Source organism: Egretta garzetta, unplaced genomic scaffold (assembly GCF_000687185.1).
Source record: "Egretta garzetta isolate BGI_Z169 unplaced genomic scaffold, ASM68718v1 scaffold374, whole genome shotgun sequence".
Classification (NCBI taxonomy): Eukaryota; Metazoa; Chordata; class Aves; order Pelecaniformes; family Ardeidae; genus Egretta; species Egretta garzetta.
The window spans coordinates 381,089-399,077 of NW_009259419.1; the positions used below are offsets into that span (position 1 = coordinate 381,089).

At 37.2% G+C, this 17,989-nt stretch overlaps 1 protein-coding gene across 2 annotated transcripts in view; it reads left to right on the top strand.

Moving 5' to 3' along the window:
* The window catches only part of EML1 (EMAP like 1), a 131,226-nt gene that overhangs the window by 72,679 nt on the left and 40,558 nt on the right, over positions 1 to 17,989 (top strand). Inside the window, exons 2-4 of one of the 2 annotated variants that reach the window (XM_035892419.1) lie at positions 4,537 to 4,719; positions 10,189 to 10,321; positions 15,983 to 16,030. In XM_035892419.1, the coding sequence (XP_035748312.1) occupies positions 4,537 to 4,719; positions 10,189 to 10,321; positions 15,983 to 16,030 (364 nt within the window). The remainder of the gene's footprint in view (positions 1 to 4,536; positions 4,720 to 10,188; positions 10,322 to 15,982; positions 16,031 to 17,989) is intronic. The other variant, XM_009636848.2, reaches the window with a different exon arrangement.

A 17,989-nucleotide genomic window follows, 5' to 3' on the forward strand; every position in this document is an offset into this window, starting at 1 on the left:
ATACAGTTCATATTTAGGTTTTCCAGCAGGTAAATCTATAGAAAATAGTATGCATTTTAATATGCTTCCTTCTGAATAATAATGTAAGTATGTAATTTTGCTTTAGCCTACATACAATGAAATAATATTGAAATAATTATTGTAAACAGCATACATGTCCTGTTGTTGGCTTCGCTTCAGATGTTTCTTCACATTTGGCTAAGTTCAAGTAATAAACTGCTGAAAAACTGGAAGGCGCTCTGGAAGCAGATTAATCATCTGACTCAGTATTGTCTTCTAGCTTGCCACAAGAAATCTTTCCAATCTATGAGATCATGGATTAGCTGGTTGGAAAATTTAAAGAGAGGCATGAAGAACATTCCCTTTTTTTGGTGCCTTCCCTTTGAAACCTGCAGGATCTCAGCAAAGCATAAATGACAAATGACTCTTCTTTCCAAGCTTTACCACAAATATGTATTACAATGAAAAAATCAGGCATCTGAATTGATACCTCCTCATTTTATCTAATTTTGGACATTGTAGGTGGCATTTATGTCATGAGGTGTAGATTTACATGTTTGAGACAGTGATTTAGACTTGCATTATAATCCATTAAAAGAAATGAACACTTGTAGAATGTGATTCGCTTCAAATTTCTAAAACCAGTTTGCATAAATTTCACTTTAAAAGTCCGTTTTCTTTCCATTGATGAGAAAAGATACAGTGATTAATTCTAACATGATACTGATGCTACCCATGTAGGTGATACGATGTCTGTTCTGTCTGTCCAGGGGGAAAAGTGGTGGTACTGACTGGTAAGTAGATCTAATGCTTCAAGGCAAATTGTTAGGATTTGTAGTCTCCTTCATAAGCCTTTCAGGATGGTGACCATCTGTGGGTTTTATGATGGCTAGATTGCAAAGAAGTCACCAAACCTAAACGCATTGACACTGTTAAAGAGCTGTTAATGTTGAATTTAGCATCACAAAAAGTATCATGTATTGATGTGATGGTATTCTTATTACATTATAAAGCTGTGCAGTAACAGTTGTGTATTATTGCTGCCGATTTCTATTTATGTGGATTTCTTTTAAAAGCATGCTTTGTATTTCCTTGGATTCACCTGAAAGGTTTTGAGGATCTTTGCTCAGAATTCTCTCGGTTACTGTAACTGTACAACCAAAGCACACTTGTAACCCAGCTGCCGTGCGAGTGCGTGTGTGGACCCTGCAAGGGAAAATGTGGCCCCAGGCTGGACCACCCCAAGGCACAGCAGTCAGTGGCCTCTTGACACCCCACATCCTCTGAACCTCCTGTGCTCCCTTCTCAGCCTGCTATGTGCAAGTTCCTTGAGGATGTGCTTTATCCATGAGAAAGTGTGGAACTAGGTGCTATAAAACGTGTAGTCACTTTAATGTTGGCTTGGGAACAATAATAAGAAGATGGCTCTACTTGGAGTCTAAGTTGCATTACAAATGTGTGCTAAAAATTCCCTTGCAAACGTTCTTTGCTGTGAGGATGAGCTGTATACTGCAGAGGCAGATCACAAGTTAGGCTAACGATACAGCTTTGGCTCTTGTGGGCAGAGTAGATGACATCTGTTGTGACTTTTTTGTTGTTGTTTGGTTAGCTTATATCACGAATTTTTCTTTTCTGGTACCATACCACTTTGCTTATTTGGCTGCGTTGAAGTTGCAACTTTATTGCTCAACATACTCGAATGTAATGATCTCTACAGCAAGAACATTCCATCCTCTCCTTGCGTAACAAACAGGTTATGCTTATTTTATAATGAACTTTGCATTCTTCAGGAAACACGATTTTATTATATTCTGTGTCTCTTTTCTAACTTACTTGTATATGCCTGCAAAGGGGAGGCAAAGTGAAATGTGACTAAGAAATCTTGTCCTCAGTTGCAATCTTGCTGAACGTTATGAATTTTATTCTCTTCTGCATCCTTGGAAGTGAACTGCATCCAGCAGAATAACCACCATAAAAAAGCTAGTTGTAGGTTGCAACAAGGATGAGGGTGACATTCCCAAGGACAAGGGAGAGCGGTGATGGTGGAAAGCACAGACGTGCTACGTCCAGAGGAAGGGTTTGCTGGTGCCTGTTGGTCAGCAAGGATGCGAGGGGAAGAGTTGCAGTAGCAGCTGGGAGAAGTGGGAAGAAGAGAGAGAGACGGACATCTTAATAGTTTTTAGTGGGAGTGATTTCTTATGGGACTGTGAATAAACCAGTGCTGCTGATTTACTATTTGAAGATTTATGTTTGAGCAAAAATACTGTTTCTTTAAACTTAAAAATTAGTGAAATTGATACTGCAATGAGGATGTTTTCTTGTGTAACAAAGGCTAGACCATTTTAACACCAACCAGTTTCTCCCTGGGTTTCCTTCTCTGCCCTGAAGTTGGGAACTGGCTATTTTTTGTTGACTGCATTCAGATGCCATGCTGTATTGAGTTTGGCAGAATGGCCAAAGTTTGAATTTGGCTTGTATTGGTTAAATCAAGCTTTTGATTTGGTTGCCTATTGTCCAGTATGCTAATCCATGTTATTTCCAGCTGAGTTAAAGTGTAAAGTCATTAGAGCAGCGTGGGCCTTTTGTTTGTACAAGGAAAGGTTAAGTTCTGCAGGCAGCTCATTCTGCTGCCAGCGCGGCTGCTAATCTGAGTTTGGGGATTAATTACCTGTAACAGCTGCAGGACAGAGTCCTGTGCTGAGCCGAAGTCTGATTAGGCCAAAGTTTGGAAAGCTTTGTCATAGGGAAAGTTTTTTCAGCATTTTTCAGGAACTTGAGTTCTGACTCAGTTTGTTCAGATGTGGATACTTACATTACCACTATCTTCAGCCTAATAGTATCCTAATGTTGATATTTTAAATATGCTCTGAAAATCCTATAACAGAATTAAAAAGCAATTTAAACTACATTAGCCTGTATCTATTTATGGACTGTCAGTATTGTTATAGTCTTTCTTTCCGAGTTGTTTCTAATTCAGCTTTTGGTAACTGCAGAGAGCTGTTGGGGGTGCGAGGGGTAAGGAAGCCAAAACACAGTTTATGAACAGATTTAAAAAATGATTTCTATTGGTGTGGTTTGGAGTTTAATAGATTTTTTTTTTTCCTTTTAATTTTTAATGCAATTTTTTCCCAGACCCTTCCGATTAAAAATTTGTATGTATTAACATTTTTGGACATGCTTTTAAACACACTCAGAAGCTGTTGTTTTCCTGTTTGAAACACTTACTTTCTTTTAAAATTCAACACTAGTTATTATTATGCACAAGCCATTTAATTTTCTTTTTATGCCTTTGCACAAAAGAAGTGGAAAAGTCTGGTTTGGAATGGGGGAGAATTAGGTACACAAGAAATGAAAACAAATACCAGCTTCTTCACAAAGAGAGATCGGCTTTAACAGAAGAAATACGAGCTGTGGACTTGCGTTAGGAATGAGGGAGAAGTCAATTATGATTGTAGATAGTAGCATAAATATCCATTTTTGCTAACGTATAACTTACTAAGTCTTCAAATAAAAGCTATAATCCAATCATCACTTGACTAACATTACTTAAAATGATCCAGTAAGTTAATATCCTCCTTTTTTTTAGGTTTCAAATTCACCTAGTTACATAAAACCTTGCAATTCTCTTTAAAAACGGTACCTTTTTTTTTTTTCCCTAATAGATACTGCCTTTGACATCTTTGGCATTGCTTTTGTCCTCCCTTCTTTTTCTTTTTCCTGACTTAATATTGTAAGAAATTACAATGTTTCTATGTGATAGGAACTGCAGTGGAATGAAAGTGTTCATTTAGGAAATATATTCTTATTACTAGTTTTGAATGGAAAGAATGTGTAGTCCTCGTCAGGGAGTTGCAGGCTTTAAGCTTCTGTGGCTTATTTCCAAATAATGGGTGAATTGTATGCAAAGTAATGACCCTTTTAAGAATTTGCAGGCTAACAGTACAATTACTGAGTAATTCTGAGTTTATTTCATGTTTCTATTTCAGTCAGAGGGAACATTCTCATAAAGCTGCTGGTATAAATTAGGAGTTAGCAAATGGGGCTAATATTTATTCTTCAGTCTGTGGACGATAGACTTACATTTTTTCAAGTTATCTGTTGCTTCTATAAGTCTAATGTATAAATTCTAGCACATAGGTGAGAGAGAAAAATCTGGGAGAAAATATACCTGAATGTATACCTGAAGGTATACCAGAAGGTATATCTGAATGACTGCCAGTACCAGAATGTTGTGTTGAGCAGAACGGTGAAGGGTGATGGTTGATCGCTCTGGCCCAGACACGTAGATAATTGATAGTGGGGCCCAATTAACACTAAGTAGCTCTGAAGCCAGCCTCATTATCAAATCTTACTTAAGTACTCATTTATTTATTTATTTTATTTCTATCTCTTCCTTTTGGTCACTTAAAAGCTTTCTTCCTCTAGAGGTCATCAGGTCTAAAAAAAACCTTGGTTTTGCCTGCAGCCAGTTATATGAGGTATTCCTTGATGGTTATATGTTGTTGATAATGCATCTTTTTCTGCTGTTTTACTTAGATGACAGTGCCTCTGCTGCAAGCAGTATGGAGGTAACGGATCGCATTGCCTCTCTGGAGCAACGCGTCCAGATGCAGGAAGATGACATCCAGCTGCTCAAATCTGCCCTTGCTGATGTGGTTCGACGCTTGAATATTACAGAGGAACAGCAGGCCATGCAGAACAAGAAAGGACCTACCAAAGGTTTGCATTTCAGATATATCTAAAATAGGTAGTGCAATTCAATGAGTGGTGTATATGTACTAAACCAGGTTATTCTTTAGATCTTTGAAATGCTCAAGCTCAAAATCAAAAAATCAAACTAAAGAAAAAAACGATTTTGAAATTTGACCTGTTAAAGAGAACACATGAAAATCCAAGTGGTTAAATCTGAAATTCCCATGAACCAGTGGAATATTTCCATATTCTTGCTTCTTAACCCACTCTCTGTATTTAACCATGGCGACCACTTCCTAAGTTTTGATCAAGATTATTTTATAAACTCTTTAGGGAATGTATCATCTTCTATGGGTGAAACTCCTAAAAGTTTTTTTCTGATAGAAAACATTAAGTAAAATGTAATTTTCATTTAATTAAAAATGTCTTAAGTGTCTTTGGATGGTGCAGGCATAGACAAAGACAGCTTTGAGCTAGCGCAGAGGTGACATGACCAAGGAGATGGTGCAACGCCAGCTGCATGGGTACGAAGGGAAGGTAGAGCCACGGTTGGTGCCTGACCCCCTTCCAGCGCAGCAGATGCAGAGCCAGCGAGGCGGCAGGTGGGACAGGCCTTGCCACGGCAAGATGCTGTGCTGCGCCCCTGTGCTGCAGCGTGCTCTCTCCTGGTTCCTGTTCTGCAAGAACAGGTTTGTCTGTACGCAAAGCAGAAAAGCTGGAGTTCAGCATCCAGCGCTTCACAACAGTAAAGGTTTATTAGAACCCCACTGGTGTGATTTACTGTAGTCTGTGAGGCTGCAAAAGCCTGGGAGAGTGCCTGTCTGCAGTTTAGCAGAAATGCACAAGGTATTTTTGGGTAGTCTTAGAAGTAAGAGTGGTGGCAACCTACCTTTGGAAAGAAAGTATGGCTGCCTTCACAGACTCTGTGTTGCCTAAATTAAGGAATTGTTTCTTTTGGGGTCCTGATATGTATTAATACAAATTAAAACCTAAATTCACATCAGAAGTATGATATGTAATTATGAATTCATGATTTTCTCAGCTGGAAATTAGGACTTTCACCTCTGTTATATATTTGTGACTTTATGGCAGATACTTTCAGACATGGATTTAACAGAATAGGTAAGGAACTACTTAATTACTTTGCTGAACTGAGACATTATGTTTGTTATAATGTTTTGTGTCTGGAGACATGGAAAGGAGAAAGGGACAGAATTACAGAGCCAGATTAGTTGATTGTATATCATGCTGGTGTAGACAGAATATGCAGTAAACGTCTGTGAACTTGTTTTCTTGTTCTCTTCCCTTTCTGTTGTATTCTCCTCATTTTGTCTTTGCTTGATTGAGAAAGATAGCTTCCACTGTGACACGTTCCACCAAATCTGGTTGTACAAGGGATTAAGAGGCTTTATGTTGCCTGTGTAATAAATATTATCTGATGCTTGGAGGAAATAAAGTCTAGTAATTATTACTGAGTTGTAACCAAATCAGTTGCTCCTGCCTGCTGGCTTTACTTAGCAAAATGCAGACCAGAGTTTCATGGATTCTGTGGGCAGAGTTGAACTCTAAATCAGGAGATGTTTTCTTGGTCATGGCAGATTGTTAAAGCTATAGTTCAATGTACATTGAAGAAAAGCTGCTGTAAGCCTACCTTTCTGCCTTCTGTGGCTGTTTTCTGTTTTTTGGTTTGTGGGTTTTGTTTTGGTTTTGTTTTTTTTTTTTTTTTAAAATATGTATATGACATGGATATTTCTTAATGTGTGTGAAATGACAGTGTAAGAAGTTTTACTGTGATAATGCAAGTGCAGGACTACAAAGCCAATTGCTTATCCATTACAGATTACTGAAGTGAGTCCTGATAATTGCCAACTAAATCCCATTCGTTTCTGGAAATAATTGCTACTGTAATGATTTGTGTAAAGAACTTTTAATTTTACTATATATCAGTTGTATCATTAGTGTATGGACAGCCTTATTAAACGTACTCTGTAACATAAACCAGAACCTGAAGTATCCTGATCGTTTGTTTCTTCCAGCACTTTTTCAAATACAATACATTTCACATGACGGCCGGTTTTTCCTGTCATAGGCACAACTACTTTATAATGGATTGCATGCAAATTACTTAGCATAAGACTACGTTGGATTTCAGTATTGGAATAGCAGTATGGAGGCTCGTGATGGAGACTGTTAGGAGAGGGGTTTGCATGTCTACACAGGTGAAACTGGAGCAGTGGCTTCTTGTGTTTTGCCACTTGGGCTGCATGGGACTCCATCTGTTTTCTTTCCATTGATCATTTAATGACAAATTCCACATTTAGAATTGTAAAAAGTGGAATTTGAGCTCCCAAAGTGTCACAAAAATCTCATCTGTGAGGTTTCAAGCTTATTGTATGCTGCTTCTTTCATTTGATCTATAGATGAAGTAGATCAAGATTAAAAGCGTGTGTGTGTGTTGGGGGGAGGTTTGTGCCTTTGGAAAACAGGATCCTCAGTGTACTGTTTAAAGTCTGGAACAAGAAGCTTCATGGGACAGAAGACAACACTTTCTGAGTACTTGAGATTTAAAATTGGTTTAAAGGTTTCATGTCTTGGTCGTTCAAACCTATAAGGGAAAAAAGCTTGAGCTTGTTTTCAGTCTTTGTGTGTGTTCTTGTGCCAGACTTGAGCTAGGCAGCTTAAAAGCAGTGTACATCGTGGAGAGTGAGCTGCTTATCTTGTCCATTTGTGGAGCTCCTTCATAATGGTGTTTGGGGTTTTTGTTTGGTTGGTTGGGTTTTTTTTCCCCTTCCTTATTTAATTCAGCTGCTTGGTGGAGTTCAGTATGGCTTCCTGCCTTTGTTTTACTTGTGTTTGTTGTTCTTTCCTTTTGCAATTATTGGTTTGTTTGTAAACTTAACAGCCCTATTAATCCATAGATCAGAGTATGATTAAAAAAGCTGCTGCTGAGGCTGATAAACATGTCAGTCCTGCTACCACAGGTAAGACCTTGAAGCAACAGAACTTCCAAAATAAACCTACTGACAAAGCAATAATACCAATGTGTTTGGGTTACTCATTTCTAACAGCAATGGCATGTTTGGGGGTGTTTGACTGTCATGTCAGTTACCACTGGTGTGAAATAGCTGTTTGTAAATAAAACTAAATAGCTCTGGAGTAACTAGTGCATTAATTGAATAATGTATAGTTTTTCTGTGTGCCGTGTAAGAATTTTGTGGTGTTGCTTTCTACGCTAGCTGGTCATGGGGCTGGATCTTTAAATCTCCAGCTCCAGAAGTGTGTGTTCTGGATTGGCGTTGGATTTGAAGCAAAACCTCTGTTAAAGGTTGCAGGGTTTATTCCTGGCTCCTGCTAGTTTCGATTTCATATGGTTAGGAGAGTAAACAGGCTCCCCCTAGTTCACTCCAGCTACTTTTTAATAGGCATTTTTTTTATATAACTATAAAGAAGGAAAATATTTTATGAATTTGCTTATTTAGCGTTAATTGTTGCTCTAATTTGTGATCTCAAAGCCTCATTAAAGTTATGTGAGCTGCAGAAATTTGTCAGGAAACAAGCTGACAGCTGCTCCGCTGTAGCTGCCTTTGGTTCTGTGGTTCTGTAATATGCAACAGAAAGAGTTCTATACGTACAGATTAATTACAGCATTGCAGTGCTCAGTCAGGAAACAAACAGTAAAGCATCCACCCCGAAACCATAGAAGGAATTTAATTTGGAAGAATGGATACTGTAGAAGTAAGCAGGATCATGATATCTGAATTTCTTAATTTGAAAAAAAAAAAAAGTAGAAGCATGAGAAGCCAAAGTCCCGTAACTTTTAGGTGTTTTGTATAAGCTCTAAAGAAAGCTCTAAAGACAGCATTAGTCTGTTAAAATAGATCATGGAAGCCAGGGCTGGAAGGCACCATGAATTCATTTAAGTCATGTTTAACCTTGCCTTAAAGCTTCCTGTAAAATCAGAGAGCCCTTGCTCTTCCTGTCCTCAGTAAGACCGATACTGTCTCACCCCCTCAGTCTTCTGCAGTTGTAGGCTTTCCGATTCTCAGTGACCATGCTTAAGATTTTCTTTTTTTTTCTTTGTTGACTTCTTTTCATGTCATCCTTCAGTCTTTGAAGCCCAATAAGCTTTATTTCTTCAGTATTTCCTTATGGGTTGTTCTCTGCATTTCTCCCCTCTGAACCAATAAATGATGAATACATGACAAGCAAGTATATATTTTAACAAAGTTTCAAGACAAAGTCTCTTGAAACTTGCATTCCTGAGTAGACTATCGAGTAGATCGAATCTTCTCAAGGCACAGGCTTTCACGTTTATCTTCTGTTGTTCAATATATGAAAACTTTAGGTGAACAAGTCAATAAATGCTTGTCGTCAGTACTACAATAAGATGCTGGCATGATATAACCTAGGACTGCATACAATTGTTAATTTTTAGGTTTTTTTCATTTATGCTTTTTAGATTATTTATCCGCAGCAGTCTTTTTTCGAAGAACACTTCATAGGTTTTTTCTCTGCTATGCTCTCCAAGTTCAGTGAAATTTTATCTTGTGTTCCATAAGTGACTTGTGACTGCTGCCTTCTCATGGGTGTTATTTCTCTGAACCCAGGGACTTTCGTCAGCTTTACACAACCAGTTTGTGATACAACGTTCTGTCAAACTTCAAGTGATGTACACAGCTTTTTTCCCTGCTCTAGGGAGAGCACTAGTTGTGTTTGTGTCTGGCTTTTCAGGGTATGGTCCACTGTAGTTTTCATGTTTGTACTCATTGCTTGCAATTTTAACCACAGTTGTTGCGACTAATTTCTAATGTACTTGATTGGGAATTTTCCATTATTCTAATATTAATTACAGGTATGATGTATATAAGTTTTTGAGCCAACATTCAATCAGAAGAACAAAGGTAGATAATGTCAGCTCATTAAGTCCACCGTTTTGCCGATCGATTGCTTTTTCTGACTAAAGGGTAAAATTCCTTTTTGTCAAACATAAGTCCACATTCTTTAAAAGAAAAGATTTTTTGAGGGGTGAGGATTACTTAACAGATCTTTTGCTTTTGGAAAACCTGCAAGAACACTGAGGGATAAAGAGCAGGAGTTTCTGGGATGGCAACCCGCCTTCATTTCTAGCACTCTTCTGAAAATACTATCCAGGTGGGCAAGAGACTGAGGCTCTTTTAAGAAAGCAGGATTGGTTTTGGTGGCAATGGCTGCCTTTGCACTTACCAGTAAGCTCCTTGAGCTAGAACAGTGTTTTACAGATGAAACAGGTCATAGAATTGTGTGCTTAAGCCATGTGCAGATGACTTGCTTGATATGATTATAAATAGTAATAAAAAAATTCCTCCTTGTTAAAGCCCTCATCTATGGACAATATGGCAATATTGAAACAAAAATGGGCTACTACACAGGTATTTTTAAGTATGCTAATGTTGTTTGCTTGAAGAGGAAAAAAGAAGAAAATTAAACCAATTATTTCACCTTCTGCTTGTTTTACAGCAAGACCGCTGGTACAAACCCTGCCTTTAAGGACTACTGTTAATAATGGAACTGTGTTACCAAAGAAACCAAGTGGCTCTTTACCTTCCCCATCAGGAACCAGAAAGGAAACTGTATCACCAGCAGCAAAAAGGTACACATCTACCAGAAACTTAATCATTAAATTGAGAAAATAGTGTATCTCCTCTTTTAAGCTTCTAGATGTGTAGTCTTTCTTACTTGCAAAGCAGTGGTCTAAATATTTAGTTCAGAAAGAAAACGAGAGATGGATTTCATTCTAAGAGGCTTTAAACTTATTTGGTCTAATTAGAATTAAGGTTATTACTGTGAACAATGAAAGAATGTGCAATGCTTGGTCTACTAGTCTGTCTTATTTTCTTGCTACTACGGTCTAGCATACAGAGAATAAAGCATTTCTACTGTGCTGTTGCATGATATGGAAAGGAGTGCAAGGGTTCTTTTAGTAGGTGGTAGAAAATACATAGTCTGCAGAGAAACTGCTATCATTACAGATCAGTATGTTACCTTTGGTGGGTTTATCTCACTAAAAATTATCATAGAAACTGCATGTGCAATGTTAGGAGCATCTCGGGGAGGAGGAAAATTCTATGCCTAGCCCATATTTATGCAAATGGAAACATCCATCTGTAGATATCTTACCATCAGCATGTATTTAAGTCCTTTTAAAAGCTACTGTTTTGTCTCAATTTGCTTTGTGTGTGTGTGGTGTTTTTAAGTGGGCTACGGTGTTTTATACAGCTAGGTTATAAGGAATGCAGTGGATCAGGTGCAGCAAGTTCAAGTTACATGTGACAGCTATGGCATTGCTAGTTCACTGAATGGTTTGCCTGTAAAAGATAGTAGTGTGGGGTTTGGCTTTTTGGTTGGTTTTTTTTGTTGTTGTTGTTTTTCCATTTCTTCTGTTGTGTGTCATCCTCAGCTTTTTGTAGTGATGATGCTGTCAACTCTGAGGAGGGCAAGTTGTGGAGATGAGAGAGTTAACCTGCAAAGATCTGAGGTCTCTTTTGTAAAGAGAATTTTTCCTTAAAGGGCAGATGGTGACTAAGGATATGCCTCTCTTTGTTTCTGTGTTGGAGGGGAGTGATTATCCAGGAAACTCCAGGTTTTGTTATTGTAGAGAAGAGAGAAGCTATGCTGTCCACATTTAAAATTGGAAAATAACATATTTGTTTGTGTCACACAAATGAACTCCTATGAGCTTCTATGAACTGGGGCTTGCTCCAGCTGTAGGTTTTGGCAGGTTGGCCTGAATCAGCCCTTTAGATAAGAGGAGGAAGGCAAATACTGTATAAACTATTCCATTATCAGAATTATGTTATCAGAATTTTGAAAATGGGGAAAAAACCTGCCTTTTAAAAAAGAAAATCTGTTAGTGTTTAAAAAGGTGTACTATTTTGTATGTGCTAAACTTTTAAAGAAATTTTGTTCTTTACAAATTATATTTTTCCCATCATTTCATTCTCAGTAGTAAAGTTTCAAGTAGTAATTGTAAAACACATGAGAGAGCGCAAGCATTGGCACACCTCACCTGGGTACAGAGGGTGTGATTCCTGAGTCTCTACACTCGATCTCTGTGGTTCAGCGTAGGACTTTCTGCCCCAGAGTAGGGTGGGTGGAACACAGATCAGGATCATACTTGCGCTTTCCCTGTTCTGGGAGTCCTTTGTGTAATTCAGATGGTCCTGCAGGTATTGCCTGCAGCCTGTAGTGTTATCCTAGCTCAGGATCCCTGTAGATAAGTGGCACAGTGCAGCCCTTCCACCTGACCCATCTGCAGCCTGGCTACCCTGAGTGCCAGTGGGAAAGTCCTTAGGGAGCATCCTTAGGGAGCATTTTTGGACTGTCTTGATTCCTGTATGAGAAAGCCTTCCACAGGATAAGGATTTAATGTCCTTTTATTATGCTTTATCCCTTCTCTTTGCTGAAGAGGCTAGACTGAAGGTGCTTTAAATGTATATTCAGTTTTGGAAAAGAAAAAATACACATGGGCAGTTTTCCTGAAATAGATGGACACTTATCAAGAATGCTTAGGAGAGCAGGGTTATTCCATGTCCTCAAAGAAGAAGTTTTAAGTCAAGGTGCTGTGGAATTCCTATTCCCTTCAAACGCTTTAAAATTCTGTATTGATTTTATTTAATATGCAAATTTTATTTTTAAATTAAATTATATTAAAATATATTTCTATGCCTTGCCTATAAATATACTTCAACATGAAGAGTGTGGAATGATAAGGACCTCACCAATGAATTGCTGTACAGACCTTTTTTTGGTAAATTAGTCTCTACTTTTAGTAGCTTTTGGTAATGAACCTTAAAATAACTGCTGAGATTTCATGGTTTTACAGTAAATCATGCTCCAAATATTCAGTATTTGAGGATGATGTATTAAGTGTTCCAAGTACCTTACTTGCAAATAGTCAAGTAGCTGAATTCATTATGAACTCATTAATATGAACTCATTCATACTTTATATTTATAACGGAGCCTTTTACATTCAGGAACTGTATATATTTATGCATAAAACAGTAATGGAAATACAGCAGCAAGATCAAACAGCTTTCTTTTTTTTAAGGGGTAGGACGTGTTTATTTGTGTTAAGCTTCACTCAGTGTTGAACAGTTTACAGATGGTGTGTAATTTTTAATAAATTTTTTAGTGCTGGCTTTTGTCATGGTTTTATAGTGCTTTTACATATAAACTGATTCTAAAACTGCTACTACTTTGTAGTGTAGCTATTCTTTAATCAAAAATATGGTAATTTGGCATAGTAGCTCTAAACAGAATTAAGTGTTAATTTCTGCTTGGATACTTTTAATGTTTTTTCCTGTACAATATAGGTGCAGAACTGAAAAATGTGAATTTTTTCAAAATGTGAAAAAGTAAAATTTGAACAGTGAAAGTAAAAGGAAAAAGGTGTGTGTGTGGGGAAATTATTTCTTCTGAGTCTTTTAAACCTTTGGTCTGCCATTGTGAATTACAAATATCTGCTAGGATTACTATACTAGAAAGATACAATGTTCAATTGTTTTCTTGCCTATGACCTTATATTCAAAGGAGAGAAACATCCAGGTTAATCAAGTCCCTCCCAAGTGTTTTACTGAACACAGTTATGAAAAGGTGGATAACAAATAACTAATTTATGATTCCTCCATTCTCTGCTACTTTCACAATTTAGGTTAGGAAGCGTATGATACCCAATTGAAATTACATCAGTCTGTCCCTTGAAACAGTATGTCATGCATATTTATATAAATACATGCAAATAATCTCCGTGGGGACCAAGTGTGCATCCATACATTCCACTGCTTAGAAACAGATGTACTTATTGATATGTCTGCAGACACAATCTCATTTCATACAATAGCTGTATTTAAATATGTTGGTTAACTCCTTTGAACCCACAGGTTGGTATACAGCTTATCTGCCTTGCTGGATTACCAAGGAGATGTGGTTCAGAGTTCACTACATTTTCTGATTTCCCATTTAATATTTGAAATGGAAATGACTTCTTCTGGCAGGAATATAAAATTGGAGGTAATAAAAAAGGCTGGAGGCTGAAAGGGTGGAACTATCAGGCTTTTATTTGAGTCCTGCCACATATTCTCTCAATGACTTTATGTAAATCATTTAACCTCTATGCATATTGGCTTTCCGAATGTAAATTGTGTATCTCTGGATATCAGTAGGTTGTTATAGGGCCTAATGTGATAATTAGATCCAGATCTTGCAAAGCGTTGAGTAACTCAACTGTCTCTGACTTCAATTAGAATTGAGGGCACCAAACCCCCCTTTAGCGTTCAGATCTCAGTCAACACCCAGTTATCCAAGTCAAGGAAGGAATGAAATAACCTGAATAGAACAAAAGCACAAATACAAAACATAGGTCAATTGGATTATTAAAGTACACAGTGGTAATAGAGCACAAGATAGAAAGCCTGATGATGCTGGTGATGCTGGGACCGAAAATTCTGGTCCAGCACCACCAGGCACTGCCGTGCTCGGGTGATGGGGTGCCACGTGAACACAGCTGGGTGGCTTCCCAGGTGCAAGCTGGCTAATGTGGAGCTGAAGTGGTTTTGCGATGGGCTGGATAATCACCTGACACAGATAATGAAGAGTTGCCTGTCTTTGCAAAGTGCTTCAAAGTTGTCTTTGCAAAAAGCCTGTTCTCAGAGGATTTGATTTTTAAAATTAATATATTTACTATTTTTATACTGTAGAAGTGTAGAAGCTATTTCAAGTACCAGTTGCCAGTTTTTTGAATTCTCCCATATTTTTGTTCTGAACTTTGTAGATAGAATAGTTATTTGAAATTTTCATTCAAAATAAGATGAGTTTTTAGTGTATCGTGAGCAGAACTTTCCCTTCCCCCTTCACTCTTCCTTTCAGATGTAATGTGGCTTGAAGTTTGCTGCTTAACACTAAATTTGTCTTTGGAATTTGGCCAGCACACAGTAGTAATGTCTTGTGTTCCCTATTAAAATCTAGGGTTTTGTGACTCATCGAGGATAGCTTTGTTTCCACGAGTTGAGGGGGAAAAAGAAAAAAAAAAAAAATGTAAGGGAGGAGAATACAGACAGTACCTTTCCCAGTAGGGATGCTGCTGCAGGCTGCAGGCTAGCACATACTTTGCTTTTCAAAAGGAGACAATCAGTCATTCTTTCTCCCCCAGCAGATTGCAAAGTATTACAATGGTGCAAAACTCTGACAATGGAGATCAAAAGGAAGAAGCTGGAACAAAGAAAACATAAAGAGCTTTGTTTGTAGGGAGAATAAAATACTTTAATATGATAAATTCCTGTTCTTCTAAAGTCTAAACACATGGCCCCTAGGAAATTGTTCAGTCGCCTGGAATTAATGTTCTGCGTTCTGTTCTGGGGGCAGCAGTGGTTTGTAACTGGCACACACACAAACTCTGTATCGAACCTTCAATTAAGTCTTCTATTTAACGCTTGACTCTCAAAGAAAATGTTTTAAAATAAACCGAATACAAATTAAAAAAGAAATCCCTCTCCATTAAACTTCGAGTGGCAAAACTATTATGCCACTTCACTATATCTCTAACAATTAAAGTTATTAGTGCATTTTGCTCAAAGGCATAATGAAATTCAAGTCATATGTTATTCTTGAACTTATTCAAATTGATTTAAATGAGGGTCAGAAAGAGTGCTAGACAAGATTCAAAATATTATTAATATCATCAGTTACTGTCTAAGACATTATGCACTATTTTAAAATTTATTTTATTGAAAAGCTTTTATCTTTTCCCCCCCAAATTTTGGTAATTAAATATTTTTTAATTTTGGCCACATTTGTTCACCAGAATTCAGTAATACAACCATCTTAAACATTTGTGCTGTGCAGTGGTATATGTATGTATATATGAGGATTTATTTTCTTGTCTTTAATGTTGCTTTTTTAATAGTCTTTGTCTTCTAGCTGGATCATCTGTCTTGTTTCTTCAGATAGCCTCTTTAATTTTCTTTTTTTTTTGTTGAGTCGCTTTAAAAATGGTCAGTGTATTGGAGCATTGCTGAGATTTTGTCATTCAAAGATACATTGGTGTTCTTAAATGTATGGTTTGAAATGATCAAATATCTAACTGAGTCAATAAGCGCTGTGTTGTTTACTCTTGCACGTGACTTCATATCTTGAAAGCATGCAATTATGTCTTTTAATGTAAGTTTGTTTTAAATGTCTTGTTTCCACATTTTATTGTTGCATTCACTTTTTATTCTGCTTTGTTTACGCACCTCTCAATCTGGATTAAGCAGGTCTGTGAACCTTCTCAATGCATGCAAACTGAAAAAGCCTGCTCTAAGGTGAGGGATCCTTAATAGCTTTGTAGTGTTGAAGCTCAGTTGTTTTTCCTTTCCGTTTTGGTTCAACGCATAGAAAGTGTCTGGTTTAGTACAAGCCTTAACATGGTAGAACTAATTATCATTCCCATTTTTAACATTTTCAGATGTACATGTTTAAAACTTTCTTGTCATTGATAAAATGCATTGCAAAACTTGGATAATAATAATTTCAGTTACGGTGTCTGCATTATCTCATGCTAACATAATTTTTGTTATAGGGGTGTCTGATTAGGCCACATTGCTGTCTTAAGTTAAAAATTGTGTTAGCAAATGTTATCTTTTTAAATAATTGAAAATGCTCTCATTTCATATGTCTGATGTGGAAGCTAAATTCTGGAATCCAGTTATACTCTTACAAACCTGTAAGTTAAATGAATATTTTCTATCGTTTTAAATTCCTCCCCGGGTGACAGTGTATCTACTGTAGCCATGGATATAATCGCTGGTGTCTAACACTATAGCTACCAAAATGTATATGCCAAAATTGAGTTAATGTAACGGAGTTATAATCCTCTTTTCCAACCACCTGCTAATACTTCTCACTGGGCTTTTTTGTTGTTGTTGTTGAAAGTTTAAAATAAAATTTGTCAGAAGATAGCACTGCTAATTAGTTTAAGCAGTAATGGACATAAGCCAAGAGTTTAAAAGAACTTGTGCCTGTGGTAAAAGTAGTTTTTATACTAGTATGAGACTTCATTATTCAGAACGAAGATAGCATTACACTTCTAAGCTCTAGTCCCACCCATTCATTTTTTTTATCCACCAGTTCATCTTTTGAATGTTGATAGCTATAAAAATAAAACCCCAAGCAACATTAAAATTAGTTGAAAACTGCTTCTGTAACTTACTTTTTTTCCTAACATTAGTATTATTTGGTGATTTCCTTAATTTAATTTCAGTGTAGGCTGATATTGCCTCTTCTTTTCCTTAACCAGGAAAAGATGCCAAAATAAAGGTTTGATCCTGCAAAATCACACAGAGGATATTTTTACAAGTACTGTATATAAAGCAGTGGAAGGACTCATGCTAATAAAGATATTTTATGTGGAGTAAACATTTTCAGTATCAAGGCTTTATTTTTTTAACTGGAGTAGTATTAAATTGGATGTTGTTATGAGATGCAGGGCGAACAGTTCAATGTTAACAGTATATTATTTGATTTACCAGAGGAGGTTTTTTCATGCATTTGACATTGAGATGACTTGGGTAATTTTAGGCTAGCGTAGGAGACACTTCTGAAATGTAGACAGAATTAAATTCTTGTTGCTGCCTTTTCCCTTCTCCTATGAATGTATTTTGTTCTGTGCCTGTGTGTAACATTGCATTCGGCTTGCTTTCTCACATCACTCTCTCCACAGAAACAATACTTTTTTATTTTTTAATTTCAGCTCAATCATTTGAATTGTGCTTGCTTTTAATACAAAAACACAGCACTGAACATCTGTTCTACCATTGCATGTTCTAGAAAGTTTTTTGTCAAGCTACTTGAGATGCATCTTAACATGCATCTGCTCTGCGGAGCTCCCCCTGGATGGGGGCTTGCTTCCTTTTGGAAGAGCAGTTGCTTTACAGAAGGGCTCTGGTTCAGTTGTTCCCATCATTTCTGTAACTGAGCCTCAGCTGAGGTGTTAAAACATTCCCCTCTTCGCTGGTAAAAAGACATGAGGGAGCAGGAGACATATCTATCTATCTATCTATCTAGAGAGATAGATATATTTTTTTAAGTGTATCAATGGTGGTATACAGTTGATAAGCTGAATATTTTTTGACCAGACAGTCTATCTCATTTCCTTTAGTTCTGAAGAGCCAATGCTTCTCACTCTTACACCACACACAATTTGGGACAGAGCCTGAGGAGCTGACTGAGATCACAGGGTAGGGGTGATTGTTAGGAGCTGATGGAGAGGTTTGGAATAGTCC